Raw genomic sequence first — 19930 nt, forward strand, 5'->3', positions numbered from 1 at the left:
TTCTCTGAAATCTATGTAATTGATTTTTCATATGCATAACATAACGCTAATCAGTGAAACGCAGGACGTTGTACATAATGTTGTCTTTTAAAAAAAAGCCTTGGCATTAATTTCATTCAGTTAGAGCAACAAAAGTCCTGGTTGCTGTTAGTCAGAAACATTGAGCACAGTGCAGCCATGTTCTGAGCTCTTCACAGCACACAATGAGCATTCAGTCCACCCTGCCTTTGCTTGCTCTTTGATTAAGTTACTTCACTGTTATTCCCCATAGCTCTGTAAATGCATCATTTTGAAGTACTTTTCCAAATTCTCTTTCAACTTGCTTTCACCAGGTTTTCAAGCAGCACATTCCAGATCACAACAACTTGCTGTGGAAACAAATATCCTAATCTTCCTTCTGGGCCTTTCACTGATCACTTTAAATCTGTATCTTCTGGTTACTGACACATCTGCCAATGGAAATCATTTCTCTTTATTTAGTCTATCAAAACCTCTCAATTTTCTCTTGGTTTCTCCCTCCAAGGAGAACAATCTCAGGCCTTTTATTCTACTTGTACAACTGAAATCCATCATCATTTTAGTATGGAAAGAATATTCAGTCTTACTGAATTTCAATTTGTTTATTTGGCCCATTACCATCACCATCATCCCTTTTGTCATTTAATTCTCCTGCCTTCCTCCAAACACAAGGGACACTCCTCTTGTTCTCCTCTCCACCTTCATCCTCCTTTCCTGCAGCTCTGTGCTTAGTTATAAACTGTTACATAAACTTCTAATGATAGATCACGGACCTAAACTCTTCCTTGCTTCACAGTTCCTACTTAATCTGCTGAGTATTTCCAATACTTACTTTGGAATTTCATTATTGCCAGTATTTTGCTTTTGTTCTATTTAATTTCAATTGATGCAACTGCTCATTGAATCTTTGTGCTTCTTATTAACGTAATAGTTTAAAGTATTACTTCCACCCTTAGAATCCTTTGGTAGCCTCTAAAAGTTGTGCAACAAGTGGACCTGGCCCCTCCCAAATGGGCCTGTAGCAATGGATGCCCAAAACCATTCTGACTGATACGATTTTTGGAATTAGTGTGTAAAAACCCCAGAAGTGATGGCAAAATACTGATGGTGCAAATCTGAAGAGAGAATGCTGGAGAAACTCAATACATCAGACAGCATCCATGGAGAGGGAAATAGGGAGTTAATGTTTTGAGTCCAGTATGACACTTTTCATAGTGAAAAGTAGTTGCTCTGAATATCACATTTGAAATGTTCACTCAGTTTCTATTCCCATGGATGCCGCCAGAGCTATTGAGTTTCTCCATTGTGTTTATTAAAAATATCTAATCCTTCCCCACCCTCCGCAACTCTGATTCATGCACATGTTCAGGAAGAAAACTGACAGGTGTTTCAACTGAAGCAGGATTTTCCATACCAACACAGGATTTTCCATCGCCCGAGAAACCAGGTAAGCAGACACACATGAAATCTGAGCCGCCGGTGTAAACACAGCGAGCACGGTCAGGTGAGTCACAGTTGTGGCTTTCAGTTTGGCAGGGATTGTTAGGCCGCTGAACAGCTACAAGAATAAAAACAATCGATCAAAACTTATACATTATTTACCCTTCATTCCTCATCAGGAAGAGGGCATCTTCCTGCTCACAACCTTTAGTAAAGAGCAAGGAGGCAGCAACAGCTTGTATTTGTTTTGTGCCTTTAACACTGGGAAATATTCCAATGTGCTTCACAGGAATAATATTAAAAAATGTGTTGACACCAGACACATAAGGAGACAATAAGGAGGTGACTAAAAGCTTAGTCAAAGAGATAGGCTTGAAGGAACAATTCAAAGGAAGTGAGAGGAATAGAGAAAAAGAAATTACAAAGTCTTGGCAGCTAATGGTAGCAGAATGGAAATCAGGGGTGTGCAACAGGTCAGAACTGGGGGAGTATTGCTATTTTAGTGCATTGGAGAGCAGGAGGATGTGAAATAGATAGGAAAGGGTGAGACCACAGACAGTGTGGAAATAAAATCTCCTTGATCCTGGTTTAAATTTTATCAGAATTGAAATAGCATATCATTTTGTTCCATTAGACTGAATATTGTAAAAACAAGATCTTCTTAACATCTTGATAATTGAGTAAACCAAACTGCAGCCATTTTGTCATTCCTTCCACTGCAAGTTTTGTTATAAAACATGATTTTCAATTTAAGTCAAAGCAGGAACAATGAACATTGGAAGAAAGGGGTTTGCAGTGTCGAGAAATTTACTTTACGGACTCCGAAAACAAACCAAGTATCAGATGCTCAAGACTCAGAATGTATTGGAGGTTCTCCACCCACATTCACATATGACTTCGGCAGCTGCAATCTGACCGTTGGACATTGCACTAATTAAGACAGGAATACGGTGGGGGGGGGGGGGGATCAGATCAGGGGGTCGGTGTCTTTTTCGGCGGGGGAGGGGTTGCATTTTTACAGAGTAAGTTTCATAATACTTCAGAATTTGGCACTTTTACCTTTGGCTCAAACTACTTGGTGGATTCATCTTTATATAAACAAGCAGTAGAACAAGTTTTAATAGTTGAAAATGCAAACATGTGATCTTTGTCATTTCTGCCAAATCCTACGACACAGAATCCTCAATGACAAATCTTTTAGCTCAGTTTCTTGTACACGTCTCAGTCCAAAACTACCAATGTCGATTTAAACAACCAAGCAGCCAGTTAACCCTGTCTTTACACTGCACTATTAGTTTAAGTGATTGCTGAAAAGCCCCTGAGAGGTACCTTTGATGACCAGATTGTGCATAGTTAGCTAATCTCATGTGAGATGTAAGTACTCTCAAAGGGTTAGGAATGGGTATCAAAAAGCCAGAGTTCCCATTACGCAAGAAACAATCTGGAGAGGTGGCTCCTGGTATCATGAGAGGAAAAGATAACAAGTAATCAGGAAAGCTAATAGAATGTTATATTTTAATGCAAAAGGAATTAAATTCAACAGTAGGGTAGTTACACTTCTGTCATACAGGACATTGGTGAGACCACATCTGGAGTATTACTTACAGTACTGGTTACCATACTTAGAAAAGGATGGTAATACATTAAAAACAGTTCTTAGAACAGTCACTAGACCTGAAATGAGCAAACTGTCTCATAAGGATTGGCTAGGCCTGTATTTTCTTGAGTTTAGAAGAGTCAGAAGTAACTAATTGAAATATATAAGATCCTGAAGGGATTTTCCAGGGTGTATGTGGAAAGAATGTTTTCTCTTGAGGGAGAACCTAGAACTAGGGATCATGGTTGAAAAATAAGGGATCACCCATTTAAAACAGAAAAAAACAGGTAAGGTGTGTGGAAAGAGTAAGTTAAGGCATGGAGCAGGGGGTTCAAAGAGAGAGATTTTGGGGCATGCACATTTATGTCTTTGTATTTGTGCACGCACATGTGTGTTTGCAAGGTTTTGTGCGCAAGTATATCTGGTGTTAAGCAGTGGAAGACAGAAAAAAAATCCATTCATTCCCACGGCCAAATCTTGCGTAATTATTTCCTTTCTTTTCCACTGGTTATCTATTTCCTGTTTTAATCTATTTGGATGTAATGTTTTTATACTCTTTGTTTCCAAAGATACTGAATTATTTTGACATGCCTAAATGATCCTGGTGAATGATACTCCAAATCTCAGCTCTACTCATTCAGATTTCTGCAGCCAAAATGTAGAATAAACTATTTTGCTGCTGTGTGTTAAACTGTATGAGGAGTGACCAGGATGAATTACAAGCTGCTGCTATTTAAAATAGTAAAATTACAGCTCCATTCACATCTCCTTCATTTAGCTCACACTCAAAACTCCAAGCCTTGAACTAACTTTGGCGAAAACTGTGGATCTTTAAAACACTCAAAGAACAGTCTCTACTGGATGATTGTCAATCTCAACTCCACCTTCTCAACCAATCGCCATACCTCCCAATTCCCCCAGTGTTCACAAATCCTATCTATCTCCCACCTTGATTACATTCATTGCTTAAGCATCCCCAGCTCCTGGATGTAGAGAATTCCAAAGACTTACAATCTTCTGAGTGAACAAATTTCTCCTCATCCAAGTCCTAAATGGTTGCACACCCTATCTTGATATGTTGGCACAAAGTTGAGATTCAAGAGTTCACAGAATATTTTGCGCTGTTTTTGTTGTATTTCCTTGTTTCAGAAAAATGCAAACCAAATGGAGGCAGACACAGAGGTTGAACACTGAGTTTAGCAAAGACGTTGCTTTAGCTTCCTTATACCAGCATGTACATGCAAAAGAAATAAATCATGTGACAGTGTATCACTTCCTACAATATTAGCATAAATAGAGTCATAGAGATGTACAGCGCGGAAACAGACCCTTCGGTCCAACTTGTCCATGCCGACCAGATATCCCAACCCAATCTATTCCCACCTGCCAGCACTTGGCCCATAACCCTCCAAACCCTTCCTATTCATATACCTATCCAGATACCTTTTAAATGCTGCATTTGTACCAGCTTCCACCACTTCCTCTGGCAGCTCATTCCATACATGTACTACCCTCTGCGTGAAAGGCCTCTATTATATCTTTCCCCTCTCACCCTAACCCTATGCCCTCTAGTTCTGGACTCCCAAACCAGAGGGAAAAGACTTTCTCTATTTATCCTATCCATGCACCTGCATGATTTTATAAACCTCTATAGGTTACCCCTCAGCCTCTGATGCTCCAGGGAATACAGCCCCAGCCTCTCCCCATAACTCAAATCCTCCAACCCTCGTAACATTCCTGTATATCTTTTCTGAATCCTTTCAAGTTTCACAACATTGTTCTAACAGAGGGAGACCAGAATTGTACACAATATTCCAAAAGTGGCCTAACCAATGTTCCGTACGACAACATAATCTCCCAACTCCCATACTCAATGCTCTGACCAAAAAAGCAAAGCATACCAAAAGCCTTCTTCACTATCCTATCTACCTGCATCTCCACCTTCAAGAAAATGACTATATTTAACATATTTACAAATGTACAATCAAAAGACATAACAATTTCCATCTGTTGCAGTTTTTAGCTACTCTCTTAATCCTACACCTTGTAAAATATTATAAGGTTTGAGCACTTTATTACATTACCCTCTTTGCTCCTCCCTCTGTTGGGCAGCTGTAAGTTAAAGTAGAGCAATATGGTTGTCTGTTGAGAGTCCACATGTTAACCTTTTCTCAGTGCAAGACACAGAAAGATTGCAACAAGGTGGAGATGGAATTTTCCTTTACACATTTTTTGAGAAATTATTGAGTGAAGTACATTATAACATATTGTTGGAACTTCTAAATTTGATTTTGAATAGGTTTCAGCTACTTGAAAGACTGCTTTCTGTGCTCAGTCAGCATGATAAATACATTTTGGAACAATGGGGGAAATTCAACCCTTACAAAAAGAGTCAGTATAATTACAAAAGCTTACACATTTGGCTGATAAATTGAACAAGTATTTTGCATCTGCCTTCAGTCTAGAGGACACAAAGAATATCCAAGAAGGAGCTATAAAACAGGAAATGGGAGGAAGGGCAGAACCCAGGAAAATCACAATCACTAGAGAAATGGTACTAATTAAATTGTTTGAACTGTGGGCTGACAAGTGTCTGGGTCCTAATGGACTTCATCCTAGGATCTTAAAGGAACTGCTTAGTAAGATGATTGATGCATTGGGTTCAAAATTCCCTTGATTCAGGGATATCAAATAACTCCTGTACTGAAAAAGTCAGGGAGACAAAGTAGGGATTACAGGCCAATCAGCTTAACATTTATCATGGGTAATATGTTAGAGTCCATTAATAAAGAAATTATAACAAATATAAATTCAATGCAATTAGGCAGGATCAACGTAATTTTGCAAAATTAGATTAAGTTCCCAACAGTATGGAAATAGGCCCTTCAGCCCAAAACAACCCTCCAAAGAATAACCCACCCCCCTATCACTAACACTATGGGTAATTTAGCATGGCCGATTCACCTGACCTCCACATCTTTTGGATTGTGGGAAGAAACCAGCACACACGGAAGAAACCCACCCAGAGAACATACAAACTCCACATAGACAGTCACCCGAGGCGGGAATCGAACCCAGGTCCCTGGCACTGTGAAGCAGCAGTGCTAACCATTGAACCATCTTGCTGCCGTGAGTCTTTTGGGTTAGCAAGTGGTGTGCCATTGGGATTAGTGCTATGATCCCAACTGCTCATTATTTATATAAATGACTTAGATAAAGGAATGGAAGGTATGGTTACCAAATTTGCTGATGACACAAAAATAGGAAAGAATGTAAGATGTGAAGAGGACACAAGGAGGTTATAGGAATATATTAGCATGTTATGGGAATGGCAAAAATGTGCCAAATGGATTACATGTGAAAATGTAAGTCCTTTTTTGGCAGTGGCAGATAGTATTATTATCTAAATAGTGAGAAATTGCAGAGTTCAGAGATGCAAAAGGATCTTGAGGTGCTTGTACACAGAATGCAAAAGATTAATATGCAGGTACAGTAAGTAGTTAGGAAAGCTAATAGAAGGTTATCATTTATCATGGGTGGAATGGAATATAAAAACAGGGCACAGATGAAACCACATTTAGAGTGCTCCGCACAGTCCTGTTCACTTACTTAACGAGGATGCGAATGCATTGGAGACAGTTGGAATATTGCATGCAATTCTGGTCTCCTTCCTATCGGAAAAACGTTGTGAAACTTGAAAGGGTTCAAAAAAGATTTACAAGGATGTTGCCAGGTTGGAGGATCTGAGCTACAGGGAGAGGCTGAACAGGCTGGGGCTGTTTTCCCTGAAGCGTCGGAGGCTGAGGGGTGACCTTATAGAGGTTTACAAAATTGAGGGGCATGGATAGGATAAATAGGCAAAGTTTTTTCCCTGGGGTCGGGGAGTTCAGACCTAGAGAGCATAGGTTTAGGGTGAGAGGGGAAAGATATAAAAGAGACCTAAAGGGCAACATTTTCACGCAGAGGGTGGTACATGTCTGGAATGAGCTGCCAGAAAATGTAGTGGAGGCTCGTACAATTGCAACATTTAAGAGGCATTTGGATGGGTATATGAATAGGAAGGGTTTGGAGGGATATGGGCCGGGAGCTGGCAGGTGGGACTAGATTGGGTTGGGATATCTGGTCAGCATGGACAGGTTGGACCGAAGGATCTATTTCCATGCTGTACATCTCTATGACTCTATAATTTCCCAAGAGGCTCAAGGGTGAGCCAGTGTATGTAAACAGGGCTTAATTCTCAATGTTCTAAGTTATTGGATAGGTACAGTTATGCTTATAGATATGCGTAAAGAAGATAGTATATTGTGGTCTATGTACAACGGGGAACCCAGATAATCAGAGAATTAGGCTATCCATCTGAGATTTGATACTTGTCTGTACGAGACTGTGGACTGAGTCTGTGATCCCATTTTCACTAGATGCTTCAAGGAATCAACAGAACAGACAGTGGTCAAGCAACTACAGGCCCAAAATTGGACATTCTAAACTGGCCGGAGAATTCCGGCCCAACAGAAAATTGGCCAAACTAAATTAAACAGCACCCAGCAGCTACAGAGAACAGTGGAAGGTCAAAGAGGCACAAAGGTTCGGGGGAACCAATTAAACCAGCCCAAGGATTGTGTACTGAAGAAGTATCAATCAGACTTTCAGACTACTTGACTTCCAGCCAGTACCGGAGTATGTGCATTTTACACCTCCCTTGCATGGCAATAACAAAGGGTTTTGGCACAATATCATTAGATGATTTCGCCCAGCTCATGAACCCATCAGCCAAAGGCCACAGAACATTCTGTGGCGCAGGGCAATGTGGGTTAAAACACACATACCTGGAAGCCACCCCTTCAACAATGACTGGCAGAGACAATTCATAACAAGATTCAATGCCATGTGGCAAATCAAGAAGACCCACCCTGACCTGCGAGACACATTTTAGCAGAAGAGAGCCAGGTTTACGTTGGAAAGAAAGATTCCAATGGCCCAACTCAAATACATGCATCATTGCAGGTAATATCCTTTAGAGAGTAAATATTGTGGGAATTTGTGAAATGTTCACATTGTGTTTTCAATAAGAAATATTTTGTTAATAAAATATAGTTGAACCACAAACCAAATTCTGTGTCCCTTTGTCCACCTACTCAAGTGCCGTGAGGCAATGTATTTTTAACACATTGACTAGTCAAAGTGTCCAAAGCTCAGACAACAACACTCTAGTACCACCACATAAAAGTCAAAGTGTTATGCAACATGGAAACAAACCCTTCAGTCCAACTCATTGCACCAAACGGACATCCCAATCTGACCATGTTCCATTTGCCAGCAGATGGACCATATCCTTCTAACCCTTCCTATTCAAATACGTCAAGATGCCTTTTAGATTTTGCCATTGTGCCCGCTTCCTCCAACAGTTCTTCTGGCAGCTCATTTAATAGATGCACCACCCTGTGTGAAAAAGTTACCAAACAGGTCCTTTTTAAATCTTTCCCCTCTCACCTTAAACCTACGTCCTCTATTTGGACTCCCCTACCCTAGGAAAAAGACCGCGGCTAGTCACTCTATCCATGCCTCTTATAATTTTATAAACTTCTATAAAGGTTACCCCTCAGTCTCTGATGCTCCAGGGAGGAAAGTCCCAGCTTATTCAGCCTCTCCCTCTCAGCAAACCCTCCAGTGCTGGCAACATTCTGTAAATCCTTTCTGCACCATCTCAAGTTTAATAACATTCTTCCTATAGAAGGGTGACCAGAATTATACAGTATTCCAAAGGTGGTCTCACCAATGTCCAGTACAACCTGAACATGACTTCCACCGTATCTGCTCCCTGGAGGACCAGTTCCACCACAGAACACACCAGATGGCGTCCTTCTTTAGAGATCGCAATTTCCCTTCCCACGTGGTTAAAGATGCCCTCCAACGCATCTCATCCACATCTCGCACCTCTGCCCTCAGACCCCACCCCTCCAACCGTAACAAGGACAGAACCTGGTGCTCACCTTCCACCCTACCAACCTTCGCATAAACCAAATCATCCGCCGACATTTCCGCCACCTCCAAACAGACCCCACCACCAGGAATATATTTCCCTCCCCACCCCTTTCCACCTTCCGCAAAGACCGTTCCCTCTGTGACTACCTGGTCAGGTCGTCCACGCCCCCCTACAACCCACCCTCCCATCCTGGCACTTTCCCTTGCCACCGCAGGAACTGTAAAACCCACACCCACACCTCCTCCTTCACCTCTATCCAAGGCCCTAAAGGAGCCTTCCACATCCATCAGTTTTACTTGCACATCCACTAATATCATTTATTGTATCCGTTGCTCCCGATGCAGTCTCCTCTACATTGGGGAGACTGGGCGCCTCCTAACAGAGCGCTTTAGGGAACATCTCTGGGACACCCACACCAATCAACCACACCGTCCCGTGGCCCAACATTTCAACTCCCCTTCCCACTCTGCCGAGGACATGGAGGTCCTGGGCCTCCTTCACCGCCACTCCCTCACCACCAGACGCCTGGAGGAAGAACGCCTCATCTTCCACCTCGGAACACTTCAACCCCAGGGCATCAATGTGGACTTCAACAGTTTCCTCATTTCCCCTTCCCCCACTTCATCCTAATTCCAAACTTCCAGCTCAGTAACTGTCCTCATGACTTGTCCGGACTTGTCCTACCTGCCTATCTCCTTTTCCACTATCCACTCCACCCTCTCCTCCCTGACCTATCACCTTCATTCGTTCCCCACTCACCCATTGTACTCTATGCTACTTTTTCCCCACCCCCACCCTCCTCTAGCTTATCTCTCCACGCTTCAGGCTCACTGTCTTTATTCCTGATGAAGGGCTTTTGCCCAAACGTCGATTTCGAAGCTCCTTGGATGCTGCTTGAACTGCTGTGCTCTTTCAGCACCACTAATCCAGAATCTGGTTTCCAGCATCTGCAGTCATTGTTTTTACCTCATTGTTTTTACCTATCCCAATTCTTATACTCAATGTTCTGAAAGGCAAGTATGCCAAACACCATCTTCCCCAGCCTTGTCTATCTGTGACTTCACTTTCAAGGAACTACGTACTTGCATCACTAGGCCTCTTTATTCAGCAACAGTCCCCAGGGTCCGACCATTAACTAGGAGAAAGTGAGGACTGCAGATGCTGGAGATCAGAGTCGAGACTGTGCTGCTGGAAAAGCCAGTCAGGCAGCATCCCAGGAGAGCAGCAGAATTGACATTTTGAGCAGAAGTTCATTCTGTCAATTCTCCTGCTCCTCAGATGCTGCCTGACCAGCTGTGCTTTTCCAGCACCACACTCTCGATTCTTACCATTAACTGTATAAGTCCTCCCCTAATTTGCCTTAACAAAATGCAACACTTCACATTTATCTAAATTAAAAGTCCATGTGCCACTCCTTGGCCCATTGGCACGTCTGATCATGTTGTACTCAGAGATAATCTTCTCAAATAATCAACTATTTTGGTGTCATCTGAAAACTTACTAATCATACCTCCTATATTCACAATCAAAACCGTTTATACAAATGATGAAAAGCAGTAGACCCAGCACTGATCCTTTTGTCACCCAGCACTGTTTCTTACAGGACAAATTGTAAAACAGCCTTTGTGGAATTATTTGTGAAGTGACAAGCTAGGCTGAAATATCCACATTTCTCTTTGCCACAGAATTGACAATTCTCTAAATCTCTTACAGATTAACTGTAGTCTCTTAAAAAAATTTGCTCACCTTACCTTATGAGTTAGTAATTAAACACAGGGACAAAGTTCAATTTGATTAAACCAACCTCAATAAAAGGAAAGTAAGACAGAGTAAAAATGAGTCACGAGACACTAGCATGAAACTTAATAGTCAGAAGGTCATGCTGAAAGACCACTGAGATAAGTAGTAGTATGTGATTGGAATTGTTGCAAAAAGTGCATTCACGTATCCTGTGAGGACTGGAGAGAAACTGTCTGTATCATGGTAAAAACAATGACTGCAGATGCTGAAAATCAAATACTGGATTAGTGGTGCTGGAAGAGCACAGCAGTTCAGGCAGCATCCAACGAGCAGCGAAATCAACGTTTCGGGCAAAAGCCCTTGATGAAGGGCTTTTGCCCGAAACGTTGATTTCGCTGCTCGTTGGATGCTGCCTGAACTGCTGTGCTCTTCCAGCACCACTAATCCACTGTCTGTATCATGCAGATTGATTTCCTTGAAACAGGAAATCTGACAAAGGAAAGTGGGAGATGTCTCCTATATTCTCATTTTTCCTTACAGCCCAAATGAATGTCAGAAAGAAAGTCAAAGTGAGTGTCTTCTCATATTACAGAATTCACAAGGAGACCAAAGTATGTCATGGCCTTTGATTGAGACTAAATATCAGTGGATCTCACACAATCCTAACAATTAAATGGAGTCAAGCTAACAGAAATAGAAGGAAAAAAACCTAGAGAGGAAGAGAAAGAAGTTGAAAAATGTGATGCTGGGAAAACACAGCAGGCCAGGCAGCATCCGAGGAGCAGCAGAATCGACGTTTCGGACATAAGCCCTTCTTCAGGAATGTCCTGAAGAAGGGCTTATGTCCGAAACGTCGATTCTCCTACTCCTCGGATGCTGCCTGGCCTGCTGTGTTTTTCCAGCATCATATTTTTCAACTCTGGTCTCCAGCACCTGCAGTCCTCACTTTCTCCTAGAAAGAGAAAGAAGCCAATTAGATTCACTGAAATTATGCAGGAAAAAGAAAATAAAAAGTTCTTCTTCTTTTTATTATTTCTTGTCAAACGATGGCATAGTCGTTAAATATATATTGATGGAAAAAGAATTACTCTGGTAGAATCAGTTATTTGTGTTTTGGTTAAAGCTAAACAAGTATGCCATGACAAATATTATTGATGTTAGTTTAGTCATAAAGTATCTTGGGAACATGCACCATTTTATATTTAATTTATTTTTTAAGTGGGGAGGAAATTGATACTACAAAGTTTGAGCATTTTATATTGCCACCCTCTGTTGGGGAGGTGTAAATAAACATAGTCAAAATGGCTGCCTGGTCAACTCCACCTTAATCCTTTCTCAGTGTAATACATAACTCTGAGTAATGAAAACTCCTAAACTGGGAACAAATGCAATGGTTCACCAAAGATCAACACAGCAATGGATTAAGTAATTGGATAAGGAGACTGAATTGTAAGTCATTAAATGGAGAGAAAAAAAGAACTTAAGAGTGCAGCCAAAGTGATGAACAGGGATGAAGTGTTAATGGGTCCTTAGCAGAGGTAAACATTGCATTCAAGCATAAACACCGAATGAAAAGAGTGGGTCTATTGGCCTCTAAATAAGTTTAGAAGTCGACTCCTCATCCCATGAATGGACAGAAGGCATGAATTTTGTAAAGACAGAATGAAAAAACCAACAATGGTTTTGCTCAAACAGACATGGATAAAGTTCTTAATGTTAATAAGGTCAGTAACCAGAAGACAGAGATTTAAGGCAATCAGCAAAAGAAACAGAAAGGAGATGAAGGAGTTTTTATTTTTTTGTTTTTAAATCTGGCCACGCAGCTAGTTTTGACCCGGAATGCACTGCCCCAATTTCTTTCAAACAGGAATTGGATAAATATGCTGGAGACAAACAAAAAAAAACGCAGGTTGTGGCAAATGACTAAGAGAGTGGAAATAATTAAATAGCTCTTTCAAAAAAGGTCAGCACATACATGATATGGGCCGAACAAGCATCTTATCAGTCATACAATCCTCGGTTTCTGATGCCTCATTTACTGTTTTAAAACAAACAATCTTCCATTTCCACTGTATAATTGTTTTGACTTCCATAAGTTCTTCCTAAGTACACTGTGAAAAACACTGCAAATATAAATAACGTTTCATATTCAAGAAGTACAACTTACCCACACAGGTTCGGCCATCTTCTGCAAACTGATAACCTGTGAAACATTCACATCGGAAAGTTCCTGGCTGATTGTTACAGACAGCATAATTTCCACAAATGGAAGGATCATCTCTGCATTCATCAACATCTGATAAGGAATAACAGCACATGGAACTTTATCCGGCAGAGATCAAGGAGCATAATTGCTTTTTAAGCTTAGTAATAATTTTAAAAATAGAAATGTTTTGACACACACATAGTTCTATGCCATTTAATGCAATTTATTTCTTGCCTTACCCAAAGTTTAAGATAAAAACCAAAAAAACTGCAAATGCTGTAAATCAGAAACAAAAACATAATTTGCTGGAAAAGCTCAGTAAGTCTGGCAGCATCTGTGAAGAGAAATTTGAGTTAATGTTTTGGGTCCAGTGACCCTTCCTTAGAACATGCAGTTTCCTTTGCACGTGGTTTGTAATCCAACATAGTAGGGCTGACTTTTACATGGGATATATGGAAAATACAAGATTTGTTTGGCCAAAAACAGGGGAACAGGAGATCAACCTTACACGAGTATATAAGGTATGTAAAATCTTTGGTTGTGAACTTTTCTTCAAGAGGAACAACTCAAATTTTTATAGCACCTTTTAACTTAGTAAAATATTTAGAAGGCTCATCACAGGTTCTGGTATTAGACAAAATTTGATACTGCACCACAGAAGGAAATATTGTGACAGAAAGGCAAGAGGTGATAGACTTAAGAAAGAATATTCAGAGCAAATGGAAATAATTATAATTTTGACTTCTCAATTTAAGAACTTCTTTAGGCTGCTCTACACCAGGAATCATTCCATGTCAAAGCCAGTCTCTGGTATTTATAGTTCTTTAAGCAACAATCAATATGCTTTACAGAATATAACTCATATTTGCCCATCTTTCAGCGAACATTTCCAATGTATTCAGTATGCAAAGAAGATATGTATTACAGAAACTGAATAAAATACAGCCATGTCAGTATTATTCTGAGGTATGTACCCTTTGATCAGCGGTTTCTGCACTTCCCTTTTGTCCCTCGCCCAAAGTCCCGAATCACTCTGCCCCAGTCCTGAACTCATATCTTCAGTTATTTTTCTTACATTACCTCGGGCCCTCTCAGTTGTTTTAGACGTCTACTGATAGATGTGTTTCTGCAACTTGGTAGGAATTGCTGAACAATCCTGACTGGACTAATAGAGACTAGGAGAAAGTGAGGAGTGCAGATGCTGGAGGTCCGAGTCGAAAAGTGTGGTGCTGGAAAAATACAGCAGGTCAGGCAGCATCTGAGAAACGTTTTGGGGCATAAGCCCTTCATCCGGAGTGACACTAACAACCATTTTAAGATAATCAGTCTCACTTATTTAGTAACATACATTTATTTGCAAGAATTTGTTCTTTGAAAATGCAAGATTTTTTCAACACTTCCACCTTTTCTTGAATTCCTGGAATCTGGAAAACCTACAGTTTACCATCATTTGACATTCTTGTCATTCTTGTATTTGTCCAATGAACAAAGCCAAATGCTTAAGTGACAAGTCTCATTCTAGCAATATAAATTGAATTGTACAGGTCCCCCTCTCCCAGAAATTCACCAAAACTGAAGACAGTCCCCATGAAATTTAAATAAAGACATCTGCAACTATTCTGGTTTGAGCTCATGCAGATTTTTACAAGTAACAGGAGAGACAGAAACCTCACCACAACTTCAGATTCTACAACTCCTTCAGGCTAAAATTCAGAGAAACACAGATTTGTTATAGTGCTGATGGAGACTTTTCAGGCCATTCAGGCCAGCTCTCCAAACGAGCAATTCCTTTAGTGTCATTTTTCTGCCTTCTCCTGGTAACCCTGCATAGTCTTCTTTTTCAGTTAAGAGTTTAATCCCTTCTGAATATTTCAAATGAATCTTCTACTATAGTCTCAGGCAACACGTTCCAGACATCAATGATGAGGGGGGGCAGTGCTTTAGCAGCAATATCACTGCACTGGTAATCCAGACGTCCAGGCTAAAGCACTGGGGACACAGATTGAAATTCCTCTGTGCAAGCATGCAGAATTTAAAATTAATTTTATAAACCTGGAACATAAAACTAACATCAGTAATAGAGACCTGTGAAATTATCACCAACGGCTGTGAAGACACACTTGGCTCACCAATGTCCTTCAGAGAAGAAACTCTGGGATACTAACCTGCTTTAGTTCCCCTGTGACTCCAAACATACAGTCATGTGGTTGGCTCTTAAATACCCTTTGACCTTACCCAGCAAGCTACTCTGTTCAAGTGTAATTAGGGATGGACAACAAATTCTGGCCTTTCCAGCAATGCCAACATCATCAATTCATATAATTTTAAGACACCCACTGCATGAAAAAAACCTTTTCTTTCCATTATTTTGTTAATTTACAGCAATAGGAAGACAAGTATATGGTAATAGGGGAGGTGACATCTGTTTCGAGGAGGTCATGTACAATAGAAACACTGGCACAGGCCAGCTGGGTCAAATGGACACTGGGTGGTATAAATCCAATGCAAAATGACCAGCACCAATTGAGAAAGCTCCCAACATGATCACATATGGAGGGGGAAGGACATTAATGTTGTTCTTCTCTGAAGGTGGATAGGACCAAAGAGCATATTTTAAAGAAGTTGCAGCCTGTTTCACCAGTTTCCTTTGTACCATAGCAAGTCCGGCCATCTCCATAAAAACCAGCAGAACATTCACAAGTGAACCGATTCCCCTGTCCTGGGCGACATGCGGCATTGGTGTCACATCCATGGGTTCCCGTGTAGCATGGGTTCTGGTTCACCAAACTCGAATCGTCTGTAAAAATGGAAAAGAATTAGAATTCAGCCCCACAAATAGCACTGTTCCTCAAACTTCGACTGATACCACAGGAAAATTAAAGCGGTATTATTATGTTGCCTATTTCACCTTAAGCTGAACAACACGCATGGCTTAAGCAGCCCTTCTGATGTATTGTTACATTTTAATTTCCATGGCAACTTATGTAGAATAACCCATCCTTCAACTGTGTTCTTCCAACAAATACAAACCTGTTTTTAAATCGCATCTTTAAAGTAGGAAAATAACGAAAGGTACATTATCAAACATCATAAAACATAATTGGACACTGATCCACATAAGGAGCTCTTGGGCAAATGAACAAAAGCTTGGTCAAAGATTTCAATAGGTCTCTGAAAGGGAATTGAAGGAGGCAGAAGGATCTAGGAAATTCCAGAGCTTTGGGCTTCGGCTGATGAAGGTACATCCAATAAGTTGTAAGAGATTGAAACTGGGATACACCAGAGAATTGAAGGAGAATTGAATGTGCTCTTCATTCAAAGATTTTCATGAAAAACCTCTGCAGTTGAATGCAATTCATTTTGTTATTCCTAATGTTAGGGTGCAAATCAATACATTCTCTCGGTTCTGTGGGACTAGATTGGGTTGGGATATCTGGTCGGCATGGACAAGTTGGACCGAAGGGTCTGTTTCCATGCTGTACATCCCTCTGACTCTAAATGAATGTTTGATTTTCAAATTTTGAATTAAAAAAAAGCAGATACTGACTGAAATGCAGTATAACTAATTTCAATGAACAACAATTTTGGGAGCACATGAATGTAAAAGGGGCCAGATGACCTGGGATCATATACTCGATCCTTCCACTGATATCAGGCACCACAAAGCCCCTTGCAGAGACACACAGACACATGAAAAGTGGCCGAACTCTCACTTCAAGTTACAAGGCCATGGGTTCAAAGGTCTACTGAATCAAACTGAACATACAATCGAGGAAGGACTATGGGATTGCTGCACTGTCACAGAAGCTCTCTTTCAGATTATACATTAAACTGAGGTGCCAGATGTATGTAAAAGATTCCAGATGCTGTTTAAAGACCTCCCGGGCGCCTTGACAAATATCTCTCTCTCAACCAACATCACTACAACAGACAACCTGATCATTGATCCATTGCGGAAGACAGGAAATTCTTGTGACACAATTTAATTTATTTTATTCTGATCTCTCTTTTGCTTCTCTTATTTCGTGAGCCTTACTAATTGTTAGCAGCTGGGATAAAAAAATGACTGATTATTCTATTTGCTGAAGTCAAGGAAACAATATGGTGATGCAAACTGTATCTAGCAAACCAATTTCCAAGGTTTATGTTCAACCCTGAACCTCACTGCAACTAAATGAATATCTGATAACAGGTTAGGCTCACTTCTAACCTCCAACACTGGAGAAATATATACAAGGTAAAAGCTTAACAATGTACCAGCAGCTTTGGAGACTTATAAACTAAATATGGCTAATGTTACTGGAAAACCTGGGTGAATAAGTTATAAACTCTAATTATAGATGTATTATAGTTTGTCTACACCCATCATAACAAAGTACTTACTACTGATCTGTGAATTTCAGCAACTGATTTAACATCTAACATTTTCGTGGACAGAAACATTGACTTAAAAATGGCCTCAGGAATCACCTGATCAGAGCCAGCCAACTGTACAGGTTAATCAGGCAGTTACCTATTTTGACAGATTTTAAAAAGATCACATTTTAAATCCAATTTAAATAAAGATAAAGTCACATTCTAAACTTCTGGGGGTGGGGGCGGGGGTGCAGTGGGAGCAGTCATAATTCACCAACAGCACCAAACGCCCTTTATCTGAACCACACAAGCTGGATAAAAGTCACAATGCACATAAAACTGACATGGATTTGATCAAAGATAGGCTTCAGCTAAAATTCACACTTTCTTCAAGGCCAATAAAATCAGTTGATCAGATCCTGAGGGGATGCGTGAAAAGATTTTCACCACCAATTTGATTTACACAACCATGAGAATCCTCACATGTTAGAGATGAAACATCTACTGCAGTTATCAAACCTGGAAACAATTACCTCCACAGTCTTGGACTATACAACAGCTTCTTTTTCTTGGATTTTTCTTAGCTAGACCAAAATAGATGGAATTAAGAATGCAGACTTGAACACAGTCTTAAGAAGAACAGTGCTCCGTTTGACAGCATTAACTAGAAAAGATGAAGAGCAAACTGAGGACTTCAAATAAATAACTAATATTAACTACTGCTGATTGCACTCAAGACTCCAACTTACCAACTGCTGTCTCAAGTTTCAATAACATGCCTTGGGAACACCCATAGGATGTTAAGAAGTTTTTAAAAAATTTCCTTAATACTGGACACTATCCCCTTCTAACTTTGTACATGGGTGCTTTCATACATATGTGCTTTCATACATATGAAAAAGGTCCAAGTGACAACAGGGAGGCTATTATGCTTGATGTTGCCTCTTTATTATTTCTCTTCAGTTAGCAAGTATTAAACTTGTTGCTTTAACTCAAGAAAACCTCGTGATTGGTTACTTATTGTTTATAAAGAAAAGTTACTGAACTTCGTTTTAACTGACTAGAGAAAGATACAGCTTTGTGCCAAAAACAACTTAAATCTTTGTTGACATCAACCAAGGAGGCTGAAAAAAGGAAACTCATTCACCCATAATCAGAATGCATCAGTATATTCTTATAGGTATTATAATAAGGAATTAAACTGCCACTTGATGACAAACCCTCTCCCACCCTCAAAGCTCTTTCAACTGACCAATTATATCTCTGAGGCAAAACATTTCTACTGTCTCCGATTTTCACAGTCAGTACTAGCTTCAAAGGAACAATGCCAAAGAATTCACCAAAACCCAAGTGCACAGTCTCCAAAGCTTTCTCTCTATAGAACTGCATTGCCATTCCCTCAAAGAAAACCAGCTGAGACTAACAAAAGACTGACACGACCATTTTGTCATGAGACCATATTGACAACCTTTTGATTTTTTTGCTATCCAGACAATCCACAACTTCCACTTTAATAAGGATTTCAGTACCTTTAACCGCAAAGAGCTTCAAACTCAATGGTCAGTATCACTGCAGCAACAGTTCCTAGGTAGTGTACTGAATGATGAGACAAGATTCTGAGCTAGAGTCTTGAATGTAGCTACAAACCTCAGATTTCTGATTCCAGGCAACAGCACTACCAATTAAGTTGAGCTGATACAGAGGTCAGCAATAAAAAACTCTGAGTAAATAGGATTTCATATATCTTGTTGGTTTAACTCTTAAGTAACTTCTGGTACTCTAACATACTTTCTAGGTTTCTTTCATTCATTCTCTAGCAGCATGCTTACAGTCAAGCAAAGCAGATCAGATTTTGTACAGATATGGAACCACAGTGATCAGCAGAGTTAAGCCACATTTGCTGCTCGTTAGGCAACAAGATTTTTGACATATCAATTGTCAATATAGATTGTAGGCCACTATGCCTCTGCTATGAGATCAGTTCAGGTTTTGCAATGACTTATTTCTTTACACTGCACTGGGTCAACTTTAAACTACTACAATTCTATCAGAAGGGAGAAACTGGATATTTCATAGAGTCAAGGAGCAGAGGAGGAGGCCATTTGGTGCACTATGACAGTTTTGCCTCTGAAAAAAAATCTAATTACTCCTTTTTCTCCCCCCACATTTTTCTTTCCTTTTCATTTCCATTTTGAAAGTTACCACTATATTTCCTTCCATCACCTTGCGAGCACGGCATTCCAGATAATCACTTCCCGATTACCCCTTCACTCTTCCCTCCGATTCTTATGCGAATTATCTTACATCCTATTTGTTACCCACTCCTTCCAATACAAAACAGTGTTTCCTTACTTAACTCTATCAAAATCATTGATCATTTTGAACAATTTTATCAAATCTTCCCTTGACTTCACTGGTAATGGACAACAAGCCCAACTTTCCCAACTGTCCACATATCTGAAGTCCCTCATCCCTGCTGTTATTCTAGAAAATCAAAGGCTTGAACATCCTCCCTAGAGAGGTGCTCAGAATTGGCCGTTATACTTTAGCAGGTGTCCAACCTTCATTTTATACAGATTTGGTGCAATTT

The 19930-nt window shown here is 40.2% G+C and overlaps 1 protein-coding gene across 1 annotated transcript in view; it reads right to left on the bottom strand.

The window, feature by feature from the left end:
* The window catches only part of nid1a (nidogen 1a), a 100904-nt gene that overhangs the window by 40175 nt on the left and 40799 nt on the right, over nucleotides 1-19930 (bottom strand). The window contains exons 9-11 of the mRNA XM_072559552.1: nucleotides 15638-15781; nucleotides 12946-13074; nucleotides 1433-1576 (exon numbers count right to left, since the gene is read on the bottom strand). Coding sequence (XP_072415653.1) covers nucleotides 1433-1576; nucleotides 12946-13074; nucleotides 15638-15781 — 417 coding nt within the window. The remainder of the gene's footprint in view (nucleotides 1-1432; nucleotides 1577-12945; nucleotides 13075-15637; nucleotides 15782-19930) is intronic.

This window comes from Chiloscyllium punctatum, chromosome 3 (assembly GCF_047496795.1).
Source record: "Chiloscyllium punctatum isolate Juve2018m chromosome 3, sChiPun1.3, whole genome shotgun sequence".
In the NCBI taxonomy this organism is placed as follows: domain Eukaryota; kingdom Metazoa; phylum Chordata; class Chondrichthyes; order Orectolobiformes; family Hemiscylliidae; genus Chiloscyllium; species Chiloscyllium punctatum.